This window comes from Lonchura striata, chromosome 5 (assembly GCF_050655825.1).
Source record: "Lonchura striata isolate lonStrDom1 chromosome 5, ASM5065582v1, whole genome shotgun sequence".
Lineage (NCBI taxonomy): Eukaryota > Metazoa > Chordata > Aves > Passeriformes > Estrildidae > Lonchura > Lonchura striata.
Window position 1 is genome coordinate 22,447,688 of NC_140707.1, and position 23,391 is coordinate 22,471,078.

The 23,391-nt window shown below is 40.5% G+C and overlaps 1 protein-coding gene across 1 annotated transcript in view; it reads right to left on the reverse strand.

Moving 5' to 3' along the window:
* The window catches only part of IPO7 (importin 7), a 34,264-nt gene extending 16,577 nt beyond the window's left edge, over window positions 1-17,687 (reverse strand). Inside the window, exons 1-8 of the mRNA XM_021529478.4 lie at window positions 17,433-17,687; window positions 8,897-8,978; window positions 7,155-7,308; window positions 6,647-6,805; window positions 4,214-4,370; window positions 3,497-3,586; window positions 2,996-3,090; window positions 2,809-2,893 (exon numbers count right to left, since the gene is read on the reverse strand). Of these exons, the coding sequence (XP_021385153.2) occupies window positions 2,809-2,893; window positions 2,996-3,090; window positions 3,497-3,586; window positions 4,214-4,370; window positions 6,647-6,805; window positions 7,155-7,308; window positions 8,897-8,978; window positions 17,433-17,672 (1,062 nt within the window). The 5' untranslated portion in view covers window positions 17,673-17,687. The remainder of the gene's footprint in view (window positions 1-2,808; window positions 2,894-2,995; window positions 3,091-3,496; window positions 3,587-4,213; window positions 4,371-6,646; window positions 6,806-7,154; window positions 7,309-8,896; window positions 8,979-17,432) is intronic.
* Window positions 17,688-23,391: the final 5,704 nt, after the last annotated feature.

Sequence of the window (23,391 nt, forward strand, 5' to 3'; positions counted from 1 at the left end):
CATCCTTTAATAACACAAACCATACATGCTAATTCACCACCAACACACCCCAGGGGGCCTTGCCCTCTGAGGTTCATTATTCCATCTTCACTCTTTGGGGGCAGAAATTCACACCCAGCCACTGGATGAGAACACTCTACACTCAGTCTACTGATCTGTGCCTCTGTGCTGCTTCACAGCCACCCAGCTGAGTGAGCAATGTGTGTGTGTGGAGTGACCCATCAGTCACTCCCTTTGGCTTTCTGGCCTCAACTCTTCTCCTGTGGTGGCACCCAGAACTCCTTCACAGGTATCCACCTGTGCTCAAGTCCATGGCTCTCCACAAATAAGGTCATGAAAAGGACACGGGACCATGACTTGTAATTAAATTACAGCTCACAGGAGAGGTTTGCATGGGTAATGCAGAAGGAATTCCCTTAGCCCAATCCAGGTCAGTGGAAACACTGCACCTTCAGAAGCAGCATCACTAACTGGAGAGAAATGGCAAATCCCATTTCCAGGATTTCATTTAAGTCTTCACATAAAATAAGCAATTTTTTAAAATCTCAACCCAAAGTTGCTGGAAAAGTATCAATCAATCTGTAATGCTACCAAATTAAACATCTAGGGAAACCAAGATTCTTTATTTTGAAAATGAATACCGTTGATACCATTTATTACACAAAGACTGAAGTGTTCTTCCCAAAGGAATTGTCTTGCACTTCAGTTTAAGGATGATGCACTCATTCATCAAAATAGTTACAGCTTTAAAAACACTTTTATGCTCTAGATGCTTTATCACTTTCCAAAGTTGGAACTACTCGTGTTTAAAAACCTTCAGGATTTAGAGAGAAATTACTTGATACCAACACCTGAGTACAAGGTTTTGTGGCATTAGGTATTGAGTTAGGATAGAAAAGAGAGCAAAAGTTCAAACTTGCAGGTTTTTTAGGACTATTCGAGGAGATGCATGTAGTTTCGTGACTCAGATGTAGTAGGTAGATATTAAAAAATTAAGAAAATGTTTAAGACCTGCAGTAAGGAGAAGCAGCATGGACACTCTGGTGCAAGCAAAATAAAATTCTGTAACAGTGCCAAGGAACTACAAGGCAGCAGTGTCCAACCAGGGCTTAGTTCTGGCTCATGAGAAGTGTCTTGAGCAAAACAGCTGCTAACACAAGGGATAAATTCAGGGTATTCCAGCTAGGCAGCTCAGCCTGGTTTGGACAAGGTAAGAAAGTTTAGCTAAGTGAATGCTGAATGTACAGGACTTTTTTTTTTTTTGTTGTTTTTTTTTTTTTGGAGGTGTGGAGGCTAATCAATGAGAAGTAATTATGACAATAACATTAGCAGTATATTTCAAGTTTATACTTGAACCATCTGTAGTCTTATGCCTTATATTTATCTATTATTCCTTTACTAAAAGAGTGTAAACACTTTGGAGAGTAGAGAGAACTCAATGAAATGTGTTATCCAAATTTGTATTCTTCAGTATTTCATGGATTTCCAATTTGTGTAAAGAAACACATCCTGCTCAGAAATCTTCCACAGCATTTATTTGACAGATTCTATGTCCTAAGCAGAGGCCCAAGTTCTATCTTCTGCAGAAAAATGGAGGGCAGAACCTTAATATAGTCTGTCTTCCTAAACAAGTTACATTACTGTTGAGGAACAAACTAGGCCTACCAAAGTATTGATTTTTTAGCAGTTTTCTTTAAATACCTGAATTCTCAGGAGTTTACTAGCTGCAAAAACAATAAGGATAAAATTTGATTCAAAGAGAATGTACAGAAAAACAAGTATTTTGTCAAACTGTTAAAATTAGCTTTTCAAAGTGTACTTTTGGCCATAGCCCTTTGTCAGAACTTCATTTTATCTTGGAAGTGCAAAGCAAGCAGTAAGGCCTTAAAGAAGATGCAATAATGATCTGTCTAATGTCACCTAGAGGTGCCAGGTGAGCACCTCAGGAAGCAAAGCTGACACCACTTCCCTGAACAGAATGTTGGGATATATTGCCTCACACTCCATGTGAAAAATGCTTTCCATACTTAGGCCAACCTTCAAAAAGCATGGATTTAGGAGATATTTCCCCTACATTTCTTCTTTTAAAGTCCTGTAATTCATTATAATTTCATTAGAAATTAAGAGAAGTGAAACTGAACTAAGAGCTGTTTGTCTGACTCAAAGGCTTTGAAGAAAACATTTCACACTGTGAAATTTTCATAAATCAATAGTCTATTTACATTTGCAATATAATCACCTTAAAGATATTTATGATCCAAATATGAGGAAAAATTATAAAAACATACCTGAGGTTTTTAATAATCCAAAGATTGTTTGCATACAGCAGACTCTAAAACACAGCACAAGTGGCAACCCCAAAACAGGGAGATGAGTGGAAAGGGAACATCAGAATTACCTGTCTATAAGAGAGGCTCTGCTTGATCAGGCTTTTGCAGAAAGCTGAAAATTTAGCATTTACAGTCTTGGAAGTCAAAAAAACCCTCTATTTGAGCCTAAAAGGTAGTTCTGAAGGTCAACTAACACCACATATACCCATCTCTTCCCGAAAGGAAAAAAAATTGGCAGCATTAGTCTGAAGCTCATCTGAGGGCTTGTAAGTGAAAAGTGGATTGTGATATGTGGCAAATTGATAATTTCTTTACCAGTCTTTTTTTAAAGCCCACAGACATCACTGCTTTCCATACCAATGTGCTCGAAAAAAAATGTGAGTAAGAGCAAGAAACCTTTTCAGCAAATATGGAAATAAGCAACCAGTACTAACTCTAAACTTATCCCAATACTCCCCCGACACTCAGTGTTTCTTACTTGCTGAACACCAACAGCAAAGGCCTTCAGGAAAACTTCAGCAAATTCATTGTACTCCTTGGAAACATTACCAGGGCTTCCATACCTAGAATTAGAAACAAGTACGTAAACTCAAGGGTGCAGCAATATTAATGACTTGAATGTTTGCTTGGGGTTTTTTAAAAAATAATAATGGAAGAGAAACTACCTCTCAAAGAGCCTAGCTAAGATATGCAAAGCCCACTTCTTGCATTTCCACCAAGGCAACTCAGGTCTATCATCTTCATCAACCTGAAGGGTTTCCTTTACGGAAAAAAAAAAGACGTTATTTACCAATTATTCACAAAGAGTTCAAATTATATGTAACTGGAACAACTATATAGTATATGTTGCTTCTAACCTGCCATTTTAACTTCTAGCTTAATAGAAGTATGAAGTAGAGCATATCTAAAAATAAATCCCATGAAATATGCCTAAATGATCAATAAATTTCTGAAGCAAGAAGCCAAAATAAGTTTTACTATAATTTTAAAATGGAACTTGCATACAGGCTGCATATTTTAAAAATTTGTTTAGTCTGTCTGAAAGTCCCCATTTAGCCTAATATTTTTATTATTTTCTTGGCACCTGTAGAGAAAAAAAGAATGCAGAAATAACATTCTAGTGAATGAAAAATACTTAAAGACATAAATAGCCAAAAGCCACTTACAGCTGGTACATCCCTATCAACAACAGTCTTCAGGATTTCTATCCACTCAGTCAGGTTTTGCTGATTTATCAACTCCAAAGGTAATGTGTACTGGTTTAAAAAACAAAAACAAAAACCAAAGATGAAATTATTTTTGAATTGCTTTATAGTAAATTTATGTTACTTTTACAGTTAAAATTTTAGCTTTCAAATCTTTCCCTACACTTACTTACCATGAAAGATTAGCAATTTACCTCAAAAACCAGGCTAAAGGACTTAACACAATCTAACCTATATCCTAAATATCCTCAAAGGTGCTAGAGGTCTTTGCTCCAATTCATTGTGCTTATGCAATGCTAAAATGCTACTTAAATGGATGTTACTCTAATTTCTGAAGCATTTAACAGCAGTTCCATTCCTAACTGCTATATTTACACTGGTAATTCTCTGTAGGCTGGCCTCCACAATCTGTCCTTAGAAAACTCATTTTCTAACTGGTTTTCCAGCAAACGCCCTACCTTAGAGGATGGCATGTGCAACTTTTATCTAATGCCAACCAGGAACAGCACTGTTCAAAAGTAAAAGCACAAGACAATCACAAACTTGTGATTCATGGAGCTGAGTAGTAGGGAAAATGATTCAGATGTCATCTAATACTGTAATATTTCTGTCATTCACTATTTTAAGCAAAAGCATAATGCTTTTAATTATTATTCAAGTATATACAACTTTTTTTACCTGGACAAGGGCATAAAATATTTTGAAGATCTGTTTCTGGATGAGGACAGACTGGTCTGATGGATCATTCAAGAGCTGAATGAAGCTGTCCTTCAGGACTGGCAGAAAATGTTGCATTGCAGCTATTAAGGGACTCCGCTCCTCTGGTTTCTTGTACCTTTAGAGAAGAACCAAACCAATTTGTAGTTCTTTCAGCTGGCTTTAAATTAAAAAAGCTCACCTTGCCCCAGTGTAGGCACAATAGGTTATATGACAGCTCATAACAACCTGTGACTTAAAAAGAAACCCCATGGCACTTCCTGTGACAGAATCGGAAATAAAGCCAGAGCCAGATGGTGTTACAGATAAGAAATACATTAATCAAAATTCACAGTTTGTCAAAATATTTGCAGAAGCTACATTGCTTCACTGACACTGGATAAAGCAAGCTGAGCAGCCTCTCACAGCCTGGCACTGATGGCTCTCACATCTCACCATTTAATTTGCCCAAAGGCAACCATCTGATAGAGAAGGTGGGATTCCAGGCTGTGGGGCAATTCTGAGCAGGCAATCACCCTTGAAGTAAAACCTGAGACCTTCTATGCTAGGGACAGCCCAGTAGCTTGCCCATGCAGCAAACAAGGCTCCACTTCCTTTCTCCAACATTTCAAAATTCCTGAAAGGAAATGAAGCCATATTTTGAAATCATTGCCCCAAATCTTAATTTATACACACGAAACTCCTAATTGATTCAAGAGTTATTACAGCAGAGCAGGATCTTTTCTATACTGGTGATGACAATAACTAGGTAAAGTATCATTTTGTGATTGTACATTTATTTCTTGATTCAGCAACCAACACTTCTCAGACTCTTGGATTCCTGTGGGAGATTTCTGAGTTATAGGATTGAGATTTGGTTTGGTTTGTTTTTCAAACACATTGTAGACTTTTCACTAATATTAAATATCAATACTGAGCTTCCTGAACAGTGTCAATTTTCAGATTATAACAAGAAAAAGACTACTCAGCCTGCTGGCAGATGGCATGTTCTGCAAGAACTACTACAAAACACTGAGCTCCAAAATCCTGTTCAGTAATACAGTTTTAATTCATTTTCTGAACCAGAAACCCAAACATTAAGATTAAATGTTGCTCAGGAAAATTCTGTTCCTAATTTCACCCAAAAAAATGGAAAATACTAGAAAAAAAAAATCCTATGCAAAGAGCAGTCTTTTGATCTTGCTGGTTGAATTTGAAGAAAAAAAAAGTGAAAAGCTCCAAGATGTTTATGTCCCACGGTAAGGAAAAAAAATTTAAAACTTAAGTATGCCTACAACTCAGGCAGTAAAAACTTGATCGAAGTAATATGACACAGATTCGTGTCTCACTAAACTGACTGAAACACACTGAAATGTGCACATTCCTACACGATTGATGACATGAAACTCACCCTTGTTGCCTCCACCAGAAAGCTGAGCAAGCAGGAGCAGTTCCTGGCCTCAGCTGAAGTGTTTGATCAGCTGAGACTACAGACACACCTGTTGTCTTATCACACAGTGACTGCATTCAGATCCCAAAACATGGATTTCTATAATCATAATTCATTACCACTGAACACTTCTTGATTTACAGCTCCCAGATCTCTGCAGCATATTTGGTTAAAGATCTTTAAGCTGAAAACCAAGTGAGAATTTTTTTGCTTTCCTTTCCTAGCAGGACTTAGAATTTTCAGCCACTAAGAAAACTCCCACTTGGGATTACAAAGATTTTTATGGCATTCCTGTAAAAGTATTTCTGAGAAACTGACATTCACTGTTTTACACCGACTGACGTAAAAATCATTAAATTACATGGAAATTTTTCCATGTAACATTTTAAATCAAGAACCTGAAACAGAAACGTTATGCATTCCAACGCTTTGAAAGAGTAAGTGTGGATTCCATCAGTTCCACTACTACAATTCCCTGACTCCAGGACTGTCCTTTTCTCTGATCATACCAAAGTCAGTTAACTAATTCTGAGCTCCCAACATTGCAGATTTCACACTCTGAAACCTTTCTATGGTTACTGTCACCAAGTACTAGAGTACCAATTGTTTAAAAGTTTAAATGTGATTTAAACAATAAATTCCTGCAAAAGTCATGATTTTGAGCAGACTTTCTTACTACCATCAATCCATAAAAAACAACCACCACATTAAGGTTTTCAAACATCCTTTTTCTGAATTCAAACTTTTAATGAAGGCAGTCTTTCTGTAATTTTTATTTGAGAAGATGCATGAGCCAGCATCTGCCCAGCAAGTAGTCAAGAATACTTTCTAAGATTATGTTTCCATCACCTTTGTGCAGTTCCATAGACAATTCTACATGGTTACAGTAGACACAGAGTACAAAAAACAGACACCAATATATTAACTCTGCTGGTTTATATGGAGAAAGACCAGAAAGAACTTACTCATAGTTTTTCACAAGTTGATAAAGACAGAGAAGAATTCCAAGCCAACAAGCACTGTTGTCAGACTGGAGATAAAATCCAATTTTCTCCACAACTGCAGTCCAGCGACTTGGATAATCATACTTGATAATGTGGTGAATGCAAGTAGTAAGCTGCACTCTGGAAAACAAAACCACAACAATTAAAAAAGTTACTACTATTATTTTAATAATATTCTTGTAGCGTTGAAGCAACAAATACTATCCATACTTAGACTTCCTTTTTGTTTATAAGGTTTAGGTTCTATAGTTTCTGCTTAATATTCTCCATTTAAGGAATTACAAATTTCTACATGCTACACAAGCTGAAAACTGTTTTTCCATCTAGATTAATTCTATGTTTAGGATACACAGTGTGTGACTATGATGCTTAGCATGTGGGTGATCTTGGCTGGGGGAAAAATATAAAAAGAAAGAAACTCAACAGTCAGAATCCACAGGCAATTCACACAGAGGCTAAAACTGTGCACCTGATCAGCTCAGGAGAGTGGATAATGGCTTCTACAATGTTCTCACGGATACAGTGCCTGTCCTCTTCTGGGATGGAGTAAGGTGGGATCTCTCCAGGAGCACTTTCACGGTCCGGCCAATACTGGGTTATCATATTTTTCAAGTAGATAACCCCTGTGAAACAAGAGGGGCAAATCAGCTGGCAACCACTCACAGCACAAAACAAACACATGTCTTGCAAGCAAATGTTTTTTAGAACAAAACAAACCAAAATTACAAAAACATTGGCCCTTCCTAAGCAGGAGAATCAAAATACATAAATCATGCAAGTTATTAACCCAATAATTTACTAAACTGAGACTCACCCATTTAATATAAAAATACTACAGGTATTGCTTTGTGATTCAGATAAGCAGTTGTGAAACTATTTAGCAACAAACTTCTGAAAAATCCATTATAATGATTTTCTCAATATTTTCATTAAAACTGAAAAAGAAAAGCTGATCAATACTAATGACAATCTAAAACATGCCTTGTAAGCAAAAAAAAAAAAAAAAAAAATCGAATTAAGTTTGTGATACCGGAACGAATGCTAGAGAAACAGAGCTCCTTTATATCCAGGTTATGGGCTACAGCAATTTGTAGCAATCAAGCTCCTGGAACATTTACCATTTGGCAACCAAATCCAATCTGCTTGTGTGGCAGAATATAAATCACAGCACTTGAAAAAGTACTTACAACATGCAACAGTAAATCTAAAGGCAAACTGGTATCAAAGTTACTGTTACTCTAATTCTACATAAAGGTCCATAAAGCAACCTCTCTCCCTAAATTTCATATGGACCTTTTGAAGATTCAGAAACCAGAGGGTTTCTGAAAGTCTCTGCAGAGGTCAAGAAACACTCAGCAGATTAGTACAAGACTGAAGTGATAGGGACTTCAGCCAGCTCTCAGAGGGATTTATCAATAATTGCTTTGCAAACACACACTGTAAGCTGGGCCTTGAATGAGGCATCCCCACTCTCCACAGGATGCTTTAGGGTTTAATTGGCTTACATGGAGGAGGGTAAAACTTCAGGGATTTTCTTCAAACTCCTTTTAGCATGTTATACGTGTAAAGCAGTAAGCTTTTTGAGTCATCATTTGAACAGTACTCCCAGGCAGTAGGATAAAAATGCAAGCTAATTTAGGCTACAGCTTAGAGTAGTCTACTACATGGAAGGTCCAAATAAACAACCCAGATCATATCCTCCTGGCCAGTCAGAAAACCACTGAAGTATTGTACTAAAAACTCTATCAAGTAGTGCTCTATCAAAAAGCAGCTTTAAGGTGATGTTTGGAGCTGTCAATAATCAACATCCACTTTCACTGATGGCTCATGTACAAATAAGCAGGGTTCCAAAAGACATAATCTGTTTTCTTCCACTTAGTATGTTTAGAAACATTAGTGCTCCCAGTACAAGTTTAAATGACCTCCTTGGACCCAGTGCACCAGCATCATAAACCATTCTGCTTCCCCCAGGAATGTTCACAGGAGATAAGGGGGAATAATCATTCAAGAGCAGACACACCTTTTCTTTCTGCCTTCCTTAATCAGTGTATGGTGCCAGATAATAACTCATGATGACCGTAATGTGAGCGACTCCCAACTTCGGAGTGCTTGACATTAAAACCATTAGAATTCTTTAACAGTATCTGCATGTGTTCTTGTGTGTATGCACCATTTGAGTAGATACAATGACAAAAATATTTGAAAACTTGCCTGCCTGTCTCACTGGTAAATCCAGTTGCTCGGACATAGTGATCTGAAGCAGAGTTGAAACAAAGTTCACTGACTTATGTGCCTATGGAGAAGGAAAAAAAAAAGTTAAGTTTTAGAATACTTCCATTAAGTTTTACAATATCTTTATAATGATGTAATGCAATCAATAGAATACCAGCAATTCAGCCAGTTGCACAGAAGTCAGCTAATCAGCCAAAGCATTCCAAAGTTTTGTGCTCACTGTATTTTGTAGACAGCAAAGGGGAGGAAAAACCCTACAGTTTAAGGTAACAGAGTTGAAGAAATCACTGAACAGGAATTAGCCTTCCACAGTCACCAAACATGTTCCCCATTCAGAACAAACACTTGAAGCAAGAGCACCTGAACAGCCTGAAAAACCCAGCACAGCAAGTTTACAGTGACCTTTACCAAGGTATGAGTTCATTTCATAATAAGCTTAGAAACACATGGGAACTGTGTTTTAAAACTAATTCCAACTCCTACTTCATCTTTCTGAAAAAAACAGTTTTAAGGGATGCACTACTGCAGCAGTTGTCCAGAGAACCACACCACAGCAAAGCAGCGAGATCCAAATGGAGATACATTTGCAGAGTAACAACTTTCCAAGGATTTGCTTAGAAGTAGTTTCACTTAGAAAACAAAACATGTTTTTTCTTTCCATAATGAGAACTGTCACTGAGACTGGATTGTATTTTCAATGAGGAAACAAACTTTAATATTATAATAACACACTTTACCCACCTATCCCAAGCATCAAGAACTCCAGACAATAAATTAATTTTGCTGGGAAAAGTGAGTTGCAATCCTAAAAACTAACTCCACTTTTCTTAACTGAAATTAAACATAATTTTCCTCAAGGTAAAGAGTCCATGGACATGAGTTAGAGTGGGAAATCCCTATTTTATGCATGGAACAAAAATTCACAAGGGAGGCCAAGGCCTGGAACACTTATCCACAAAGGCTGTGGAACCTCACCTTAGAGACATTCTGTTGGACAAGTCCTGATCTACCTCATCCAACCTCCAAACAGCTTTGCTTTTCTGCTTTATCTTCACTTACATGTCAATATAGTTTCCTATGTTCTTTGCAGTTCCTCTATCAAAGACAACAGCACAGATCCACATAATTTAACCTGTTGAACTCTTTAGGAAAACATCTCTTACCCACTTGTTACTTTCAAAACCACTGAAATTACATATACTCTTTATGAAAACCAAATGGCTGCCTCAGATACTGCACCAACTTCATATCATAAAGAGAAATAATCTGAAATTATCCTTCCATTCCTTTAGTATGACCAAAAAGTCTTCTGATAGTATGAAATAATGACAGGATTCCTCCCAGGTGTGTCATGCTGCTCAGCTCACTCCTACAGTACTAAAATGTTCTCTTCAACTTTTCATTTTCCTGAGCAAGTATCTGCAATAGGTTCCAGTATAAACAAGTGTGAAAGGGACAGCCTGGGACATGACATTGGTAATCAGATTTGGTTAGTGCAGCTTGTTTTCTACCTCCTGTTCTTTCAAACAGATTTCAAATGAAGGACAAACTTGACTTAAGAATCTGCACAAAATGTTAAAACATTGTTGTACATGTTCATTGTGTGCACTAAAACTCTACAGGCTCCAGAGCACCCAGAAGCATCTGGTCCCACTGAAATGTTTATTTACAGTGTGGTTTGATGAACTGAGAGTAACTGACACTGCAATATGAGCACATGTCCTGCTGACCCATGTCCCTCTGATATTCCCCAAGTCCTCAAGAAGCAAACACACTTTCAAATTTAAAAAAAAAAAAAAGTAATTGCCTTCAACTGCCAAGTAATGGTTGAATAAATAAATTTAACATAAAATTTCCTAGTTGGGTTTGATTTCTCCTATAGCTCCAGGCCCGCTAAGTTGCTCCTTTCCTTAAGGAGCATGAACAGACACAGAGTCCTGCAGCACATTCCGAATGACATCAGACCCTAATTCAGCACAGCACTCAATTACACGCTTAACATTAATGGCAGCGGAAGTGCTCCTGTGTTTAACGTGTTGTGAACCTGAAGAAAGCTTTCCGTTTCAATAACCTTTAACTCACCTACAAATAAGGTCATATTAGTCTCCATAAAATGGACTTAAAAGTGCAAACTGATGCCTTTCCACAAGGGCTATAAGCTTAACAGATACCTTTTCTATAGTGAAAATTTGCAATGTTTGCAAAATCAGAAGCATTTAATCCTATAATTTAACAAATGAAGGATTACTTTCCCTTTCCCATGATAAATGACCGCTACACTTATAATAAAAACCATCAACTTCAGCAACAAATATGGAAATAATGCTTAAGAGCTACTAAGGAACTAATGGAAAAAGAGAAAAAAATTAAATTTAAAAAATCTTATGTCATAAAAGAAACAAAAAACTAGACAGCAGTGTACAAAACTGCCACACACTGAAATTTAATAAAATACCAAAGAATGTTTTCTTCATTTACAAAGATATGATTAAGCCTGTGCCTATAGCAGGCTACAGAAGCTCCCTAGAAATATCAATTCTATCAATATGAGGGATTAACCTATTTTTATTGGATTCTTTGAACTATAGCAAACTTTAGGAGACAAAGCCAAAACATCTACACCATTATCTGCTTGTTTTTTTAAAAATCTTTAAAGTATCATCCTTATTAGCATCTGAAGCACACTCCAACCAGCCATGAGGATGAGCTGCTTTATCACCTTTCGTGGTTCAAAGCAGATTCAGCCAAGATATAATCTGTGCTTTTAATACAAGTAAAATACCTTGTACTTGCCAATCAAAGCCTGCTCTTAATCCTCTCCGTTAAGACCTACATTAACACTTCCATGCATTCTCTATGGAATGTAAAGGACTCCCAAACTCTTCACAGTGACCTCCTTCCCGCGCCACTGAAAGGAAGGTGACTGCAGAGAAACTCAGCTGTAGGGATGGGTAGGGACAGTTCCATGAAGGGTGTACTGAATGCTCAAATAAAACACCAAGTACTGTGTTCTTGTGCACCATGTGCTTCACTCTTAAAAAGAGCATCCAATGTTTTACTGGCACTTGGAGAAAAACAACTGATCCTAAAATAAGACACCATCATAGGTGCCTTTTTGTATTTACAGCATTAAAAAATACACATCCCTTTCAGCCATTTCCATCTTTAATAATTTTACTCCTCCAAGAGTGCTGCCTCTCAGGAAAGCATGCTCTTCACTGACTGCACAGCTAAAAAAAAAAGCCAACCAGACTAAAAACCACACCTATTTTAGGTTCAGTTTTGAACTAAAATCAGGATTTCACAATGGTCACTATCACATACTCTAAACTGCATGAAGAACATAAGTTTTTTAAGACTTTAAAGTTTTGACATTGGTAAAATTTTGACTTTTGTTCTCTTGCTCCTTGTTAACATGTACCATTTAAAAGTAAACACTAAATTTAGAGAACTACAGTATTATTTAAAAAACCAGTTCTGTCACATAAGTCAGTTTTCCAGCACTTAACTCAGCATTTAAAGAAAAACAAAACCAAAACTCATCTCAAGTCCTTCCCCTTTACAAAAGGTCCAACATGCCATGTCACTGGTATGACTTTGCTGTCTAAGAGCCAAAGAATTCGGGGACTTTTCCCAAGAGCAATCTTTGCTATGCAGCCTGGCTAGCTGAGGAATGTGTTCTATCAGACCACAAACCTTCCACCACTGTCTGTTAATACCAATCACTGCTCCAGAACTCACAATCTTTTTGCACATTGCTGTTTTTCCTAACATGGTTGCTTTGTTACACATGTGCTAAAAGAGACTTTTGAGAAAAGTGTCACACCAGAGCTGCACAGTCCAAAAGAGGAACGAAGTTCAAAGTTAACATTGAAGAGACCAGTTCATGTGAACTATGAATAGTTAATTACAACGTGGAAAAGCACTTTTCCTCCAGTAATGATACTCACTGCAGTAACTTAAATTAATCTTTAATTCTGGAATATTCATCTTTCACACAAAGCCTGTGTGCTTCTAAATCATAAAACCAAGTTTCATCTTGGGTAAAAAGATTAATTCTCCATGCATTCTTTTCAGACATCAGGAAGCTGACATACCATAACAAACACAGTACAATAGGCACCTCCTTTACTGTTGCCCAAAAAAGCAGAACGGATGAGCAACACTTACTAGATGCTGCTGAACTGGAACCCCAGGTTATTTATATAGTTATTCAAAGTAGAACACATGAATAAAGGCTAACATTTAAAAAATAAAGTAGATTTTAAAAGAACAATTCAATGTTTCTCCCCCATTCCAGTTTTGGGGAAAAAAATCTACATGCAATTTTTTATCTGGGCCACAGCAGGACTTAGGTGCATGCAACTATTACACTGAGATGAAACTGTTTTCTTATAGAAAGGTAAGGTCAGGAGCTGTAAGGCCACGCTGAATCAGCAAACTGCCCTGTAGCACTCTTTAAATTCTTTTTTAAGAACTCAGCAGGTGTGGAAGTCGTTCTGACCTCAGACTTTTTTGCAAGCCAGTTCTGCCACCTCTTATGCAGCTACAATGTATATGCAAACCTAGCTTAACGTCCACAAAAGATACACACACACTTACCAATTCCTGCAAACATCCCTGTCTGCTCCTTCCATCACTGCCTGCAAGTTTGGAGGACTATTTGCTCTACTGGCTGAGGAAAAAGCAACGTGCTCCTAGCAGAGGCTTGCTAGGCACACACAGGAACTATTTGCTAAGTCATGAGAAAGTGACAAGTGGCCCTTTCTGCTTGGATTTTACCGTGCTTGGCAACTTGCACCCAGAAGAGAACTTCTGCCCAGTGGAGCCAAGGCTCCCTCCGTTCCTTACCACCCCCCAAGGGAATTCCTGGAGTTGGACCGGCCTTGACACATGCAATTTTAAACACCCAAAGCACCCCTCATCTAGCACGCAGCAGAATATACAGATGGAAGATGAGGGAAGTAACCAAGTACTTTGGGTAAAATGTCACACCAACAACTTCAAAAGAGACCCCATGATCCGGTAATCAAAGCCAAGAAATTCATGCTCTGTTCTTTTTCTTACACTACAATACAGAGCTGTAGATGTTACACATGCAGACCATGTTAGAAAAGATTAAAAAAAAATTCAAGCTGGAGGTAACCTACAAACACCTCACCCAAAGTATCCATAGCATTCCAGCACATGAAAAATCCTGTCTGAAAGAGTCCATGTCAGAAGCTTGCTTCTTCTCCTTTGACAACCTTCCACTCCTAAACTCTCAGTAGCAAGAGTCCAATCATTAAATGTAACCATTCCATCCTTCTGACATTTGTAGCTATTAGGGAGGCAGTGAAAGGCACTGAACCAGGCCCTACTGCACTGTTAAATCAATGGTGATGGTGGCCAGCCAACAGGGATTCCTTTTACCCTTTCCCTGTCACTCACATTAGAACACAAAAAACCTTAAATGTAACTTCTGAAAGTCACTTCCCAGTAGAACGTCGGGATATCTTCCTAAACAAACTCTGTTGAGCTCTAACTTACAAAAAATGATGAGTTAAAGGGGATTGCATTTTTCCCCCTAAACACTGTCAGACACAAAAATTGGATTCTTAGTCTAAAAAGATGTCTTACTAGCTCATACACTGAGGTTAATCTCAGAGACTTACAAGACATATGTCACAGTAAAGTTATAAATTCCCTGAAATTACAAAGAAAAAACCTGCAAGGAAAGTATTTTCTAGCAACTGCACCTTATAAATATGTTGATATTAAAAGATGAAACAACACTCTGTATTGTTTTCAGAATGCCATTCCATAGCTGCATAGTTAAAAATATCTATTTTCATCACAATTTCTGAGAAACTCTTCATACATGAAGCACAAACACTTTCAAAAGGCAGCAATGTCTTCCTGCTGCTTTCCAGTAGCTTAATTGAAGAGTCTGGTTCTAAGTCCTGGTAAAACACAGCTTTCCCCTGCGAGACAGGGACAGAGATGGGTAAATGCCTCAGGGCACCCCATCAGCTGAAAATTCTGAGACACAAGAGCCAGTGATCTCATTCCCTGTAACTTCTTTTCACAGTGAGAAAAGTAAAGTCAAGGAGACTGAAATACTTGCTTTTTAACATTATATCAACTCTGAAAGTTCTCACAGCCTTTTATGTGCGGGCAATATAACCTGATAAAACTTAGTGAAAGGACAAATAAAGCATAGAATAATTCATGACTTAGCCAAGGTCAAGGAAAAATAATAAAGCCTGGACAAATCAAGAATCATACACTCTAGTCCCGTTCTCCAGTCAAGAGAACTTTGCTGACTGATAGGATATGGTGAAGACAGATCCAAATACTTGCTTAACTCTTAGCTACTTAGTATCTCTTGCACTAATCAGGAATATCAATTACTGACTGATGCACAGTCTTTGCTGCTAAGGTAAAATGACCATTCTGCTGAAAGCCAGTCTCAGCAGCTCAACAGAGGCACTTCTGACAAATTAAAGTAAACTGAAAGGTCAACTAAGGACAACTATTAAGCTATAAAAACACCTGTGCATCCTGGCCATGTGCAAAAACAGTGTTCTCTGCTGTTGTGATCTCATCTTCACAGAGAAAGAGACTCCTATACCCATAATTAAGTATTAACTGGTCACATAATTGTCCTGACATTCAAAAAATTCAGACCAGCATCCTGCAAGAAAATGTATAGCTGACTTCAATAAACCTAAGTAAAACCAAGACCATGCATGTGAAAAAACCTGAATGTATGTGTAAGTGCTTGCAGACTTCTGGTTTAGCATATATTTTTATCACAAAATATCTGTGAAAGATTAGTGATGCTCCATTTACCACAACAAAGAATTTTTACACACTGGTTCAGTAATATCTGGTGCCTTTAAAGGGGCACAACTGTTCAGATTTTATGCCAATTTATCACTCGTGTAGTACACGTTGGACCATGGGGTTTTGATTCCTAAGTGAGAACAAAAGCCAGTGGCCAATGAGCACGATCCTTCCTGCAAGAGTTTGTCATTTGCTGAAGACCCCAGGCGGCAGTGAACGTTAATTTCCTGCACCTTCAGCAACTCAATACCTGCAGAAAAGAACTAATATTTCGAGCAAGTTACTATATATAAATATTGACATCCATCAAACATGAAAAAAAATGCATTTTGGGGCCAGCTTAACATTTCATAGCTATTACTGTCTTTATAGGCCATCACATTTTTTACATTTTTGATTTAAATAACAAAAGACTAACATACTTTTTAACAGAGTGCATGGAAAAGACAGACAATTACTTAATACAAGTGTCAATTAGCCATTGAACAGTTCTAGAGCTACCTATTTCAAAGGTACCTAATATTTACTTGCCAATCACTTATTAAATAACTTTTTAATTTTCTGAAAAGCTATACCTTTAGTTTTTGAGATTTTCTCCACTGCCAGCAGAACATTTGGCCCTCCTTTATCTAAGCTCTGCTGAACATCTGTTGCATTACATGAGTATTGTCAGGCCCGAAGTCTGCTTAAGAGCAACAAGGAAAAATGTGGAAAAAGCCAGCTAAAGGCACCACAAGAGCTGCCACGCAGGCTTATCCTTCACCTCCTCCATCAAGACATCCTCTTTTCTCTGGGTCAAACACTAAAACACTTCTGTTCTCCAAATGTCTACCAGCCCCGTGGCTGTGTGTCATCAATAAAGTTTTCATCTACCGGGTGAGGTTAAGCAGAATAAAAATACAATCCTCTTCCAAAACCGAAGTCCCTGGAACTGGGAGCTGCTGGGATTTTACATCCAGGCGAGTGCAGCGCTCGGATGACACACCTGGGCTGGGAACCCCGTCTGCCCCGTCCCTTGGACACGCGTCCGTTCCCACCCGGGGCGCGCACACCCACCCCGGCAGCCCCGCTGCACCCGGAGCGCACGGGCTTGGAGCACCGAACACCGCCGGGCTGCCAGATCCGAGTCTCAGCTCAGCCCAGGCCATCAGATCTGATTCCGAGCTCAGCCCAGGCCGCTCTTACAGGCTGCACTGCTTGCGAAGCGATGGGGCTCTTCCACCTCCTTCCCCGCCGACAAATCAGCGCTTCCAACGCCCAGACACTGATGTCGCTTGAATGGTCGCGGGCAGGGCTGCGTCCAGCCGGAGCCACCGAGGGCCCGCACAAGGGCGGTTTTAAACCCCGCTCCGCGGATCGCGCTTCCCCGGCCGCGCACGGAGACAAAGGAGGCAATTTGTTACCGCCGGGAGAGGCACGGGGGCCTCGGCCGCGCTCTGCCGCTGCCCCCCGCCCGAGCAGCCCCGCCCGGGCCGGCCCGGCCCCGCTGCCATGTGCGGGGACAATGCACGCCGGGCCCGGCCTGCGGCCGGCGGGACGCGGCCGGCGGAGGGGCCGCGGCGGCGGGCGGACGGGCCGAGGAGCCGGGGGCACCGCTCCGCCCCCGCCCCGCTCCCCCTCCCACGGGCCGGCCTCGTCCCCGCTCCCCGGCGCCGCGGCCCCGGCCCAGGCCCGGCGGCGCCCTCACCTCGTTGAGCTGTCGCTCGGCGGCTTCGCGCAGCGCCGGGTCCATGGTGCCGCGCAGGGCCTCGATGATGCCGCTGGGGTCCATGGCGGAGGCAGCGCGGAGGGCAGGGGCCGGGGCCGCGCCGAGCGCACATGGACCCGCCGCCTCCAGCGGCCGCCGGCGCGAAAGGAAGGGAGAGCGCCAAGAGCCCGGATAGAGCTGCCCCCGCCGCCGACGGGAGCAGCGCCCCTTCCGCCGCATGGCCCGCCCCGCCCCGCCGCGGGGCGCCCCGGGACATGCAGTCCGGCCGGGCAGCGGCACCGGGAGACGCGGGACGGGCGGTCTCGGCCCGCAGCAGCCGCCTCAGGAGCCGCGGCCCCGCTCGAACGGCCCGTCACGGCAGCCGCGGTCCGGCAGCGCCCGCTCCGCTCCGAACAGAACTCCCCGGCCGCGCCACCCTTCTGAGGGATCCGCTGCTTTAGCGAGAATCCCTCCCTTGAAAATCCCTCCCGCATCCGCGCCCCGCTTTCGGAGAGGCTCGTGTGGCTCGGCGAGGAAGGAGGGGTGCGTGGGGCCATGGGTTTGCTTTGTCACGGCATGGGGTGCTGCCGGGCTGGGCTTAGGGTGGTGGGGAAAAAGAGAACAAAGATGCTGAAGATGTGTCAGAAAATCAATCCCAGAGAAGCTGTCGCTCGTGCAGGGTTGGGAAATGTGTCTGCTGAGGGAGCTGGCGGTGTTCGGCCTCATCGCGCCGTGACTCCCTGGAAGGCTGCAGCCCGCCTTGTGCTGTGCCGGCAGAGGATCCGAAGAAACGGCCCTAAAATGAGACAGGAAATTCAGATTAGATGCCAGAAAAAGTTTTCACTGACGCGGTGGTCAGTCAATGGAATAGGTTCTTGCCCAGGTTCAAGAGGCATCTGAAACTGGTGCTGGGAGATGTGGGTTACTGGGTTAGGGGTTACAGGGGCAGTGCTGGGTTAGGTTTTGGACAGGACGATCCTGAAAGTCTCTTCCAACCATGACAGTTCCATGATTCTGGAGGCCTTGGCTCAGTCACAGTCATAACTGAGCTGCTTAACTCTCTAAGTCACTTCATCCTACGAGCATTTGAGCACTGAAGTGCTTTCACTTCCATGAGTAGTCACGATAAAATGAGCAATGCTATTTATAAGTTAGTGAGTTGTAAAAGTTAATTGGCACTATACAGTCATTCACTGTCATGCCTTCATTTGGGGGATGGCATGCAGTGATGTACTTGAAATTTTGGGAGTTATTTTTATTGAATTGAATTTACTGGTTGTAACAGACCATCAAGAAAAAATGTTCACAAACACCTCATCCTGGAATGACTCTGAAATGAAGGCACATATCAAAGAGAAAAGCAGAAATGCAAATGCAGAAAATAACAAAATTTAAAATTTAGAAAGTTGATAAAGTGCACTGTCTTTACAGTTAAACAGTTTCAGGAAATCTAGGCTTATCTAGACTGTCTTTGCATATATGGAACAGCATACCAGATTTGCTTTTGTATATAATTTTCCCAAATTAGTGATTTTTCTGTGATTGTCACTGGACTGAAACCTGGGTTTATCTATTTCTCATGCTACTGGTTTGTTTTTGGGGTTTTTTTACATAATGCTAAAAATTATGATTTATACTATGTAGTGTTTTCTTATTGCAAGTGTGAAAATGAGCAACTAATTTATGAAACTAAACTGTGAAGCAGCAATGAATGTCTGCCTTTCTAAGTAAGCACAGGAGACATATGGGCCCAGATGACCAAGTGGCAATGTGGCATAATTTGGGACATGATGTCATATGCTGTTCTTTTATGAGTTGCCCAGATCTGCAGTCATACTCCAATTCTAGATGTAGCACAAAATGTTTAAAAAAAAAAGAAAAAAAGTGAACTGCTGCAGATTCAATACCATTACAAAATGCTGCAACAAAGTCTTTTCCCTGCTTTCGTGTCACAGCACAGATAACAAGATCAAATCTCAATGCTCTTCGTATCAAAGCAGCAAAGCAATCATGCCCCCAGCCAGGGTGCTAAGCTGATCCAACAACTTATGAAACAGAATATATCTTCTCTAAAAATAAAAATAAGTACTTCAAAGGGCAGAGGACTTGTGACGTGCTGGTTGTGCATAATGCTCTGTGTCAGAGGTACAGATGTGAAATGCTGCAAAGACAAGCACAATGGGATGGGAACCATCATCAGCAAAGGTGCTGTGCCTCTGGAAACTTGTGCCAGAGCTGCTCCTGTTTGGATACAAAAGGGAGGAGGACAAAAAAAAAGTTGTACAAAAGAATGTGTAAGCAATTGTCCACCCTGAGTACTCTGAAAAAGAAAACCTTGTGTGTCCAGGAATGTTTGCATTGTCCAGGACCGTTTGTACTCACACTTTGCTTACCCAGAAGTAATAACAATAGCTAACTTCAGAGCGGGATTAATTGTATAAATGACTCACAGAAAACAATAAATGCAGGATTCAGTCAAGATGGACATTTCATGTCCACAGGAAGCCAAATTTAAGAGGAAACATCTATGAGGTTAAAGTAGAATTTCTCTCAAATCTGAACTATTTGTTGGTGGATTACATTTGCTGTGGGTAGTTTACTGTTAGAGAGAGATAAAATAGTAAAGCTGGATGAAAACTGACACACCAGCAGTTTGAGTGGAGCAGCCTAAGAGAAGGCAGATTACAAGGGACTGGTGAGCTGTGGCATCCTTAGCACTGAAATTTTGATTAAATAAATATACCCACTTCCATCAGATACTTTCTTTGAACAGTATTAGCAGGAAGAGAGTGGAATTGGTTATACTGTTTTGAAATGAAAACTCAATGAAAACTTTAAGCCCACCCATCACAGCACAGCAATTAGTGAGGACTTTGGCCAAACCTGTTTAGCAAACAGAGGGGACATGAATCAATATGTTGCAAGACGCAACCAGATGAGTTGATAGAAAAATTTAATTTTGAAGTCAAATTTCAAATCACAAGAGTTAACACTGGAAAGAAGAATGTCCTTTAGCCAGATAAGCCTCATCAAATTCTTGTTCTCAGAAGAGAACAAAAAGAAGTGTACGTGCTGCAGGGATTAGCTGCCCAGAATTGTTCTCTGTTGTGCAGGAATGTTTATAGACAACCTCAGGCTGCTGTGGGAGAGCAGAGCCTCTCAAATTATCTCGGAAAGGGCAATGTGGTATTGCACAGGCCTCAAATATTGGATGCAAATCGGTCTCAATTACTCCTGAAGATAAACATGCTCTCCTAGACTGTCTGTCTTGGGGTTTGCAGTCATGTGTACTTTCCCTGGAAAGCTGGAGCAATAACAAAGGCAATATTTGTCAGCTTTAATAAAGTAATGTGCTCCTTGGAGCTGACTGTGGAGCACTGCTTAGCCTGTGTGCCTTTAAGATCACCACAACTGGGTGCATTTTCCAGATGTTGCTAAAGAATTGTGCATACATTTTTATCCTATCTACATATTCAAAAACAACAACAAAAAAAAACCACACAAAAAATAAACAAAAAAAACCAAACAAACAGAAAAACCAAACCAACAAACCCAAAGACAGTAACTGATAAATGCTGCTATCAGCTGTTCTGTGCTGGAACAGATTTGACAGCAGCCAAATTAACTCCAGCTATGCAGAGCATATTCCTGCATCAACAGCATTCCAAATGTCAACCCAGGATTTGGAAAAAAAATACTTGCACATGAAGGTACTTAACCAGTCCTACAGATCCAAAGGGATTTTGGACAGAAATGAGTGGATGAATCACCAGCACCCAAAGTTATTATGAAACTACTTTTGCTAAATCAAAGATGGCAATGGGAAGAAAAAAGTATGCACAGAAATATTGTGCTGATAGGCAAAGTTTGGAAAGAATTATTAATCTTTTTTAAAAATCTGAAATGGGGTTAAAATATGAAACTATGAAATGAAACATGCTAGTCAATGTATTTTGGTGTCAAATCATCAAACAAAGGTGATTGAGGAGTTTTCTGGTTTGGCTGGGGAAAGGGTACAAAATTAGTAACTTTCTTTGCTTTAAAGTATCATAGTAGGCTATGACCCTGAGCACACACTGAAGGGATTGAGGACTGGCTAAATTGAAATTCTCAGTTAAAAGGTGATAAGTGAAGAGTGATTATTTAAAGGGCCAATTTTCAACTGGCTTTCTATTGATACCACTAGCAGACTCTATTTGGTACTTTAGGCAGTTTTGAAATAAATACAGAAATCACTGCAGATCATTGTGAGAATGGCATAAGATTAGCAAAACAATCCTATGTGAATGGGATGAGTGTAACTTGAAAAATAAACAGAAATGCACTTTAACACAGCCAAATGTGAAGTTACATATAGAAGAACAGAAGATGAAAGATTGGAAGTATCATCAGGGATACCATGGGCGTGCAAGTTGGCATGAGCTCCCATCAGGATATTGTGGCAAAACCATAATTTTTGAGTTGAAAACAGATATATGAAGAGGGGGAGTGGGAAGTGGTTTGTCTCTCCCTCTGGTAGGGAGAGAGGGATGTTCCATTGCCAGAGAAAAACACCACCATTTATGGTCTTCAATTATTTACAAATTGTAATGCATTAAATATCCCCAAAAGTTTGAGACGAAGAGTTTATTCTCCTCATCTGTATGAGACCTACTTGAAATGTCCAGTTAGGTTTACGAGGAGTCTTGGTTGCTGTTTGTCCCTACAATTGTGCTGTGGTGAAACAGAGATTTGGCAGGCGGAGTAAGGGTGGTTCCTTGCAGAGTCCCCAATCCAGGGCTGGCTCTAGCCATGGGAGCAGGATGCCATTGCATGCCCAGCTCATGGTTTCACAGCTCCCTTTAATCTCCATTAGTCAGCTGGGAGTTGGCTTTACCTCTAAGAAGAACTTTGCTGAAATTTCTTCAGCATTTTTTCATATACTCCTTTGTGTAGCCGTGAGCTCAATATTTGCTTCACCCCACCAGAAACCCCAGGAGCCATCCCCACCCCCTCCAGCCAGATGGAGCAGGATGCTCCAAGGCTGGAGCAGATGCTAAACCCAGTATCCAAACAGGTTTCCCAGGGGACAGATGCTGAAAACAAGATTGGGCCATTAGCTGGTGGAAGTGTCTGCAAGTGGAACAGCAGGAGTAGCAACACAGAGATGGAGCAGCGAAGAAACAGTTGCTATAATAAAGCTGGGGTTATTATGGTCCTGAGTAAATGTAAATGAGATAGAGCTTTCTTAGAGCTTCAGATCAATAGTTTATTAAAAAATTTAAAAACACCCAAGCAAACTAACAAAATCAGGAAATACAAAAATCTCCGATGTGTGATTCTTCTGAGATCAGAAAAACTGGACGTCTTGTTAATGAACATCTCTTCAAATATGCAGGAGTCCCTCATCAATTCTTAATTTTATCAGTTAACTGTGGACAGCAAGGTGAGGAAAAAGAGAAAGATCAGGAAGACAATAGTGGGTACTGAACATCTCTTTAGTGAATGAAGTTGTAAGAGGAACAAATGTCTAGCAGGTGAAACTAGAGAATCACTGAAGAAAATTCCCCGTGGCACTAATTGGTACTTTCTTTACTTTCTTTTCTCCAAGTGAGCCTGGGTGCAGTTCTGCAAGACATGTTTTACTGAAAACACAAGCTGTGCTTCAGTCAAACCAACAAGATTAGGGCTTTAATAAAAAACACGCATAAAACTTGAACAAGATGTTGCACTAGGCAGTGTAATGATGAACTGCACAGTGTTCTGGATTTTGCTGTTTGCTGTCAGCTTAGCTCTATCTGCTCCTGCAGGCTTGGTTTGCACTGTGTGGAAGTGCAGCTAAACCAGCCCACAGCTGCTCCAGGCCCTGTGTGACAGACAGAGGAGCAGGAGTGTCTGTGACCTACGGCACTTTCACCTCCTCCTCCTCCCTCCTGCTCTGATTTTCCACCCTGTGTATTTGTATTTCACATCCCTGAGG